Genomic DNA, 10,559 nt, shown 5'->3' with positions numbered 1-10,559 from the left:
TCTCACCTGCAGTCCCGTGTTTCATTTCTATATTTTTTTAAAGCACAAAAAAAGGATATAGTTGGGCAGTGTGTATTCCAGCAGGGGCAGAACCAGTGTGTCCATGTTTCCGTCCGCGCACATTGTCTGCGAGAGGAATCCAACAGATGCAGTCTGTGACTCATTGCGAACCGTGAACACCAGGGCATCTTTGGCCAATCGCATGGACCCAGACTTGAAGCCGTTGCCGTACTGTCCTATCGGCATGCGGGCTTTTGGTCCCCCTTGGTTTTCATACTTGGCCTTTTCACAGTAGCCAAAGCTGTAATATAATAAGCAGAACATGTATTACATATTCTTAAAAGTTCTGTTATTGGTTTAAACAGGTATGATTTTTTATTCAAAGCTCAGTTATTCGATAAATGCCGTCCGCATTTCCGAAGATGCCAATGTGTTATTACCAGAGCATGAAACATTTGGCGTCTCTAATACAGCAAATTAAAAGTGACGAAATTTGTTTTGAAACCAGAAAAAATAACGGTTTAAAGTCAACACTTGTTCGGTACAGTTTTCTCTGAAAACGGAGTTAGTTCTTTTACCCACTTGCAAAAGAAGTGGACTCAAATAAATGATGATAGAATACTTTCAACAAGAAAGAACACTCGTTGTACTTATTCCGCAGTAGTGTTCTGGCCCAAGGAAGCACAAAATATAATATCTCATTTCAGCATAATAAACCAGTGAGAATCCTGACTGGAACAGATAAACAATCTCCAGCGGCATATATCAACCTGAGTCCAGGCATATACTGGTCACATCATATAGGCGAGAAGTCGGTTTGAAAAAACAGTTGCTTAGTAAAGGAGTTGAATACATGGACAGTACTACCACTACCTCACATTTGGTATCATATAAAGAGAAATGCATATATATACTCTCTCGCCTTGTGGTGGAATTCATAAGTAGCAGCATCAATACCCAATTTTTAGGCAAAATATCCCACGTATTTTGACAGGTTTCTTTGCACACAAAAAAACAACACTTTGTTGAAAAAGATGTACTGTTTGCTTTTAGAAAGAACCGATGTGCAGATCGTTTTGGTGCACCTGAAAACATAGTTAACCGCTTGCTTGTTGTAATATTTTATCATTGCCTCGCCAGCATCTTATACAAGCAAGTTTTGTCGACAAGTTCTAGATACGTTCATTATCTGTATCATAAGTGTTTGCCTCTCGGTCAACTTAATAGATCACTTAGTCCACGTACATGTAATATTTTGTTTTGTCATAAATTAGACGTTCCCATAAACTACCATTCCTGGTTTTGTTTTTAATTTTCAATACGAACGTTTCGATGGCTATTTTCGTTGCGAAGGAATTAAGATTTGTTTTTTGTAGAATGGAGCATCTACCTCATCATTTTGTAGAGAGTCGCCGAGTCCATTCCTTTTCCATTGTCCGTGAAGACAAGACAGGGTTTGCCGCTGATCATTTCCTTGTCAATCCATAGTTCACGCGCTGCCACATCAGGATCGTAGGCATTGTCTGAATAAGAAGACGGCAATGATCTTGTGTTCAGAAAGATTTGTCTGATTTCTATTTAAAAGCACTTGGTATAATGCTGCATAGTAGGGAGAGAGAAAGACGTAAGACATTTTATTGATTGAACACACGGTTCATTTCAAGGGTGTGTGGATGGGGAGGGGGATCATTTGTACAGGTCACATATTTCTATTCAAGCATATTCGAAAAGCTCTCTCTATCACTCACACACACACACACACACACACACACACACACACACACACACACACACACACACACACACACACACACACACACGCACGCACGCACGCATTCACTCTCACACTCAACCTCTCATTCTTTCTCCATCCTAATCGCATATTCAGGCAAACATTGTCAATATGGACAGCTACAACATCAAGAAAATTCACCACACAAGTACAAGTAAACATAAACGGCTATCAAAAAGGTAATCCTGCTATATCATTCCACAAAACCAACTAGCCATTAAGCACATCAACTACAAATTCACGAAATGCTTCATTATCGAGTCACATTCTCTCTCTCTCTCTCTCTCTCTCTCTCTCTCTCTCTCTCTCTCTCTCTCTCTCTCTCTCTCTCTCTCTCTCTCTCTCTCTCTCTCTCCCTCTCTCTGCTCTCATATTCCACGGCACAAACAATGCACAGACACATCATCAATTAATGCACGTAATCGGGGCATCATTAGGTCTTATTTTTAATCTATCGTTCACAAAGAACTGCAGCAAAATACAACAATGAACCAATTACAGAGACATAGGGAGACAGAGAGAGAAAGAGAGACAGAGACAGAAAGACACCGAGACAGAGACAGTGCAAGACAGACAGACAGAGAAAGACAAAGATACAGACAGAGAAAGACACAGAGACAGAGAAAGACAGACAGACAGACAGACAGACAGATGGACGGACAGAGCAAGAGAGACAGAGAAACAAATATGTACAAACAAAATTCAGGTTGAAAATATGGAACGTCTAGACCTATAACACTGACTCACTTACCAACCAGTTCAGCTACTGCACTGAATGGCCAAGTGTGATTGGTGGAATTGGAGTGCAGGTACTTGGGATTTATCTGGAGAATCAGAGAAGACTTGCACATGAGGAGAAGAGTAGGTGAGCAAGTCATGCATTCATTTGTTTTGAATACGTGTTTTCTTGTGAGGTCGTAACGCAGCTAGCCGGGACACCTTTGTAGCTGCTCAGATTTGTGTTATAAGTGTCATGAAATTTAAATCTATTGAAAAGCATTCAAAGATATAAAACGCCATTACAAAGTTCTTCTCATCGGTTTCTGTATATTTTCAATGAAGAAAATAGTTCTTCCTCTTTTCTTCGGCACGACATATGCATGCATACATACATACATGCATACATAAATCCATAGATACATGCATCCAGCCATAGATACACACACACACACACACACACACACACACACACACACACACACACACACACACACATACATACACACATACATACATACATACATACAAACATACATTCATGCATACATACATACATACATACATACATACATACATACATACATACATACATACAAACATACTTACATACATACATACATACATACATACATACATACATACATACATACATACATACATACATACATACATACATTTTCAGGGGATAAATGTTGTCTAGTTATGCATAAATGTATCCCCTTATACTGCATAAACTGCGCTAATATCATGTATGCAACAATGTATTTTTTGATTATGCATTTACGATACAGCGACGGAAATATGCGGGTAGGTTAAAAACTTCTATCTCCTCAAAGATGTTGTGGTTTTTTTTAAGAAATAAAAGATACTTGACCTTAGCCTGATATAAATCACTGAGTCCGGCCATGGCGAACTGCAGCTCAATGGGTTCTCCTTCACCGTAAATAAATGTTCTTGCCTGGGTGACGGATGTCCCTTCACAAGCTGATCATCTCACCATCACTGATCCCTAAAGCTGCGAAATGGGATGGCTGGGCATGAATCTAACACACACCACACATCACACGAACTAGTATTGAAATATGTTTGGTTGGTTGGTCGTTGTTGTTTCTTGTCTATTCAGTGAGTAAGTATCCAGGTAATGTACTGTGTTTTTTCTTTGATATTCATGAAACTTACATTGACAGGCATGAAAACAAAACTTAACATATATATATATATGTTATAGTGGTGTCTTCCATTGCAAAACACAACATCTAACTTCTACATCATTATCCCATGACCTTCCTTCTTTGTCACTGTTATTCTAGTGAGCAAATCTAGCCTGATATTTTGGATTTGCTCAGGGCAAAGGTCAATGTTATTGACCTTATATAGTCCTGAGCAATAAGTCTGCGCAGCCGCAGTAACAATGAACAGAAAATAAATGAATGGAGACTATAATAAAAGTTTGATAAACGATGACGGTTGACCTAGTAAAAGGGACCCGTTGTCTCGTGTAAACGCATGGATTATGTGTGTGGATTTATTTTATGACGTACGCGAGAAGGTACAACCAGGAAGTTAAAATTGACAGGTTTTTGTGTATCATGTAACTTAACTGACTGTTTGCATCATTATAATATGCATGAATTACACCTCCGTTCATCCATAGACTGCTAACGTTCTGAAGTCTAGAATCAAATAACCAGAAAGTTTAGTTTATGGAACGTTAAACCAAAGATTAAAAATAAACACGTTCCATTATATTCTTTTCAACTCTCGCCATCCTAAGGTCAAATTCAACGCCCACTCGGACAATACCTTACATTTCTCTCATAATGTGTGTATGTCTTTCCATTCCAAAGACCATTAAACTACAAACTAGCCGTTCTTGTTTTTGTTACTGATTTACTTATGTCAAACATCGACTGGCTGGTTGCTTCTTGTGCTGAGTGGGAGTTCATCGCCGAATGAATTTCGCAAATTGACTTAGCGTACGGTTTACGAAATTAAGTCTGGTTACAGATTGTCGCATCATGCAAAGGTGGAAGGACGCTCATGTAAACCCAGTGTAAAAGCCTGGACGTTTCAACGGTCAATATTAAATAATAACGAACCTCTGCTGCTACATGAGGTATAACTAGAGTTTTCCCTCGTCTGTCAAATCTGACGAGCAACAATAGCAGAAAGCTGCAAGCCGTATTGTTTGTAAAGCGCATAGCGACTAGCTGCCCCGGCGGCTTTACTAAGGGAAAGAAGGGAGCGATTGCTAAATGTTGCACCTTAGCCGATGCAAAGTGACCTACATATGTACAGTTTTAACCTACAGTACTTAGTAGTCAGCAAATCTTTTGCGCATTATCTAGGCAACCAAACCAAAACTGACAACCAACTGGTTTGCAGAACAATAAAACTCCAGGACCCGAAACTGAAAGATTTTGAGTTTGTGTTTTTATATTTAGCGCCAGTTTGTATCAGCAGGGACCTATATATCTAATATAGGTTTATGGTATCAGTGAACACTGACAAAAAGTCATTTGCATAATACCCTAGAACTAATATTTAGTTGTAAGCACTGACTGCGTATTCTGTTCTACTATCACACGTATATACTGCAAAATAAACACTGATATGCAGGTTCCTGTTTTTGTTTTTTTAATCTGCGCCATAGACAAACTGCTGCAGTATTTGGTTACCCGCAAGGCAAATCAGTTACGTATACGCAACTGGCTCTGTTGACTCAGTTGATTCACTGACTTCCGGCTGAACCGAAAGGCCTACCAACAACACGCCGACAAAGCCGCCGAGCTGAGCTGTTACTTTTGTGGCATTCAACATATCTGTCAGAGTAATGCCCACCACAATCACCCCCTCCCCCCCCCCCTCCGCTGTCCCCCTCCTTGTGAGAATAAAATAGAAGATAAATAAAGCCAGGCGCTGATATTAGTATCATAATCTTTTCATCATAGTTCAGTTGTACGACTTTTTTGTATGCCTTTTCTCACTGATTTCTTGTCGTCAAAAAGGTTAAAAACGCAATATTTTTGATCGTAGTACAATAATTAAAACACGTATTAAAGTGACTGACAAGGCGGTAACCATCACACGTCAGTGCAGTCCTAGTTTCGCTTTCATTTTCCAGCTAAACTTTTTTTCTTCCTTTTTTTTTTTTTAATTCGATGTACTAGAAAGTAAAAAAGATGCAAGAAAAAAACCAATGCTATAAAGAAGTATAAATTACTGCTCTAAATAAAACTTAGAAAGCTAACGTCCCTTCGAGATTTAAGTTGCTATAGGGCGAACGCAAAAGAGCAGAGGCGGGATTTTTCGCTTTGCTGTGGGCAACTTTTATGGCGGTAAACAAATATTTACTTATCAGGCTTTGTCACGCGTTAAGGCTGGAGTATACTATTGAGGCCATATTTCAAAGTGATTAGGCTATTTTAAAAGTTATGTTTTCTGTTAGTTCAAGGTTTGCTTTATCCGGATAAAACAAAAAGAAAAGAGCTTGTCGCGCAAAGTTTTGAGATAGCGACTGAAGTTTGAGCATAGGTATCAGATTTTTTCACGCAAACACTACTGAAGAAATTGTAAGATTATGTTGTGAATATGTAAACAAAATAACAGTCAGATGATCAGAAACTGAAGAAGAGAAATAGGGAAACAAACTAGAACATAAAACATAGTGATTTTACTGGTGAATTCAGAAAAAAACCTTTTGTACCCATTTTTGAAGCTTAAATTGAAGCATGGAACACAGACAAACATACATTAAAAGTGTAAGAGTGATTACAGTGATCAGAAATAGTGTTAGATACCAAGTTGAGTTATCCCTCTTCACCACAGTTAAAAGAAATACGCCTCTTGTCGCGCAAAATCTTGAACTGTGATGCTTTTACTACCCCCACCCCCTACCCATTGGGACAGAAAAGAGTGCATATTCTCTTCCAATTAGAAAAGTAAGATAATCAGATGATCAGGATCTAAAGAAGAGAAATAGGGTAGCAAAATAGAACATAAAATATAGTGATTTTACTGGTGATATAGAAAAACAAACATTTCTGTGCCCCTTTTTAAAGCTCAATTATAAGCATGGAACACAGACAAACGTTAATTAAAAGTGTTAGAGTGGTTACAGTGTTCAGAAATTGTGTTTGATACCAAGTTGAGTTATCCCTCTTCACCACAGTTAAAAGAAATACACCTCTTGTCATGCAAAATCTTGAACTGTACGATGCTTTTACTACCCCCACCCATTGGGACAGAAAAGAGTGCATATTCTCCTCCAATTGGAAAATTAAGATAATCAGATGATCAGAAACTGTAGAAGAGAAATAGGGAAGCAAAATAGAACATAAAATATAGTAATGTTACTGGTGAATTCAGAAAAAAAAAAGTTGTACCCAATTTTGAAGATCAATTAGAAGCATAAAACACAGCCAAACATTAATTAAAAGTGCGAGAGTGGTTACAGTGTTCAGAAATTGTGTTTGATACCAAGTTGAGTTATTCCTCTTCACCATAGTTAAAAGAAATACACCTCTTGTGCAACATCTAGAACTGTGATGCTTTTACTACCCCCACCCCCTACCCATTGGGACAGAAAAGAGTGCATATTCTCTTCCAATTAGAAAAGTAAGATAATCAGATGATCAGAAACTGAAGAAAAGAAATAGGGAAGCAAAATAGAACATAAATTATAGTGATTTTACTGGTGAATTCAGAAAAAAACACTGTTGTACCCATTTTTGAAGCTCAATTAGAAGCATAAAACACAGCCAAACATTAATTAAAAGTGCGAGAGTGGTTACAGTGTTCAGAAATTGTGTTTGATACCAAGTTGAGTTATCCCTCTTCACCACAGTTAAAAGAAATACACCTCTTGTCACGCAAAATCTTTAACTGTGATGCATTTACTACCCCCACCCCCTACCCATTGGGACAGAAAAGAGTGCATATTCTCTTCCAATTAGAAAAGTAAGATAATCAGAAACTGTAGAAGAGAAATAGGGAAGCAAAATAGAACATAAAATATAGTGATTTTACTGGTGAATTCAGAAAAACACACTTTTGTACCCATTTTTGAAGTTCAATTAGAAGCATGGAACACAACCACACATACATTAAAAGTGTTAGAGTGGTTACAGTGTTCAGAAATTGTGTTTGATACCAAGTTGAGTTATCCCTCTTCACCACAGTTAAAAGAAATACACCTCTTGTCGCGCAAAATCTTGAACTGTGATGCTTTTACTACCCCCACCCCCTACCGATTTTGACAGAAAAGAGTGCATATTCTCTCAAGTCAAAGTAACTGGAATTTGTTTAAATACGTCTTTTCTGTCAGTCCAAGGATTGCTTAGTCCATTAAAAACAAACAGACTAGGATTTAACAGTAACACACCCATTTTAAGATAACATTAACATGATATATCAGACTTTTTTTATGCAATTACTACTGAAGAAATTGTTTACATTTTACTGTGATTTTGTAAACAAATTAACAATTAATTGATCAAAATTCAAGGAGACTAATATAGGAACAAAATAAAGTGTGAAACATAGTTACTGTACTGGTAATTTGAGAAAAAAACTCTTTTGTATCAATTTTGAAAGTCATTTTCAAGCATGAAACACAAATAAACATATGATATAAAGTGTTAAAGAAGTCAGGATGCGCTGAAACTTAGGTAAATTCAAGTTGAAGTATCCTTCTTACCGATGGAAAAAAGATACACACCGTCATGCGCAAAATCTTGAACTGTAATGACTTTACTAACCCTACCCCCTACCCATTATGAGAGAAAATAGTGCATTTGCTCCACATATGAGACAAGTAAGTAAAAGCGACATGTTACTTTTCAAATATTATTTTGATGTAAGTTCTGGCTTGTAGAGAAATCAAAATGAAAATAAAAGGGGCATTTTGCTGATTCAGTAGATAATAAATACAACTTGAATATATGGTGTCGCTCTTACGCAAAATAACTATTCACTCATTTTATAAAATTCTACTGTGCAAATGTTAATAAATGGAATCGTGTTTGTCCACACATGAAAAAGACTGATAGAGGATCAAAATAGAGCATAAAACATAGTAACTGTCCTGGTAAATTGAGAAAAAAACACTTTTGTACCCATTTTTCAGTCATTTTCAAGCATGAAACACAAATGAACACAACGTTTAAAGCGTTGAAGTGGTAAGTATGTGCTAAAACTTTGGTACATTCAAGTCGAGGTATCCTTTTTACCGTCAGACAAACAAAATACTCCACTGAACTCGCAAAATCTTGAACTTTAATGCTTGTACTACCCCTACCCCCTACCCATCATGACAGAAAATAGTGCATTTACTCTACATAATGAGAAAGGTAAGAAAAAGCGACATGACAGTTTTAAACTATCATTTGTTTATGTAAGCTCAGGGTTGCTGAGAAAATGAAAATGATAAAACTGAAAATATAGAACTCAAAACACAGTTACTTTGCAGTTTCATGTAAATAAAATAAAATAAACAATGTTGTACACCCATTTCAAAGTTAATTTTAAGCGTAAACAAAACACAATTCCATTCTCCACCACTGCCCCCCAATTTTCACAGAGTCAAGGCCCATATTCTGAGATTCCCACAAAAAAACAGAAAATGGTAAAGATCTTGAAACATTTTTGTTAGTAGAGAAATAACCATTTGCTGTGTCATGGAATTTCTTCGTCAGGCTGAAACTTAACTGTTGTGTTGGTGTCTACTGTGTGAGTCCGGGTCCAAAATATCTTTCAAATTCTCACTTACACACTCGTACTCACGTTACTCACTCAAGTATACAATTCCACTCACAGAGGCTTTCGGGGAAGGGGGTCTCGCACTCGGGCGAATCACACCACAAAATACAAAGTATAACGTACACAGATTTTATTATTGAACCAAAAAGCAAATTAAATCATAAATAAATAAATCAAGCAATTAAAACTTCCACACAATGACACTCACTCACTCTAGGTTCACACTCTGCGCGTGCACACATACCGTTCCGACGTTCGTCTTCGTGCAAGTCCAGCACAGGCACACGATTGTCCAAGAATCACAATAATCCTCGTGAATGTCACAGCAGGCACAGTAAGCTTACGAAGAAAAGTCCAAATGGGAGCGTTGATGGTGGTAATCCGGTGTAATCCTCCGAATACTAATTAATTAAATATTCAAAATAAACACTCGCACACTCCACTGCCCAATAATACAACCTTTCACCCCCAAGCTCTCTCCCAGTCTGACGACCAATCCCTAACCAAAACTATCCAAAAGGGGGGAGAAACTCAAAACTACGTCGCTTTTATTGCTTTCCCTGACAAGCTGTTTACATCTTTACACACTATACCTCCTTTACTCTCAAACACACACACACACACACACACACACACACACATGCACACACGTGCACACACACACACACACACACACACACACACACACACACACACACACACACACACACACACACACACACACATACTCTGGTTTGGTAAGTTAACTGATAATGTAGCCTGTAGATCTAACGGGGAGACTGATCAGACAGGAGTAGCAATACTTTCACATTTTCGATGTTCAGCGATGCACTTGTTTTCTTCGAGAGGTCGATCTTCATGCGATTCTGACGCGTCGTCACCACGAACGTTAAAAAACACGGATATCATTATCATCACGATCAAATGGCCTCTCTACAAAAGCCAGGTCTAGGAGTCATAAACTCTGCATGTAAAGTCAGTCAATATTAACGTTAACCCCCTCAACACAATCTTGTCCCATAGGGATTTCTGTCGGTAAAGAACATGTATGTGGTTGTCAATTCAGAAGACTGATTTGTTGTCTTCCAGTGTGAAATTCAGATCTACCCCATCTACATGCATTGATCTGACGGGATCAGCTCGTTACTCCCCCGGCTCGTTACTCAGGAGTAACGATACGGGGGAGTAACGAGATGCTCCCGATCTGAGCAATAAAATGTAGATGCGATAATTTGCAAACATCTCTTCAACACAATCTGCATCTTGTCCATCGTGATTCATGTCGGCA

At 38.0% G+C, this 10,559-nt stretch overlaps 1 protein-coding gene across 1 annotated transcript; it reads right to left on the bottom strand.

The window, feature by feature from the left end:
- Positions 1-27: 27 nt before the first annotated feature.
- On the bottom strand, positions 28-3,687 carry LOC138976903 (MORC family CW-type zinc finger protein 3-like). Its single transcript, XM_070349797.1, has 4 exons — positions 3,387-3,687; positions 2,544-2,616; positions 1,391-1,523; positions 28-301 (listed from the first exon to the last, which is right to left on the bottom strand). Exons 1-4 carry the CDS (start codon positions 3,417-3,419, stop codon positions 28-30), a joined length of 513 nt encoding a protein of 170 aa, XP_070205898.1. The 5' UTR covers positions 3,420-3,687.
- Positions 3,688-10,559: the final 6,872 nt, after the last annotated feature.

The sequence above is a fragment of the Littorina saxatilis genome, linkage group LG9 (assembly GCF_037325665.1).
Source record: "Littorina saxatilis isolate snail1 linkage group LG9, US_GU_Lsax_2.0, whole genome shotgun sequence".
Classification (NCBI taxonomy): Eukaryota; Metazoa; Mollusca; class Gastropoda; order Littorinimorpha; family Littorinidae; genus Littorina; species Littorina saxatilis.
The sequence above is the reverse complement of the archived record's forward strand: the minus strand, read 5'-3'. Positions and strand labels throughout refer to the sequence as shown.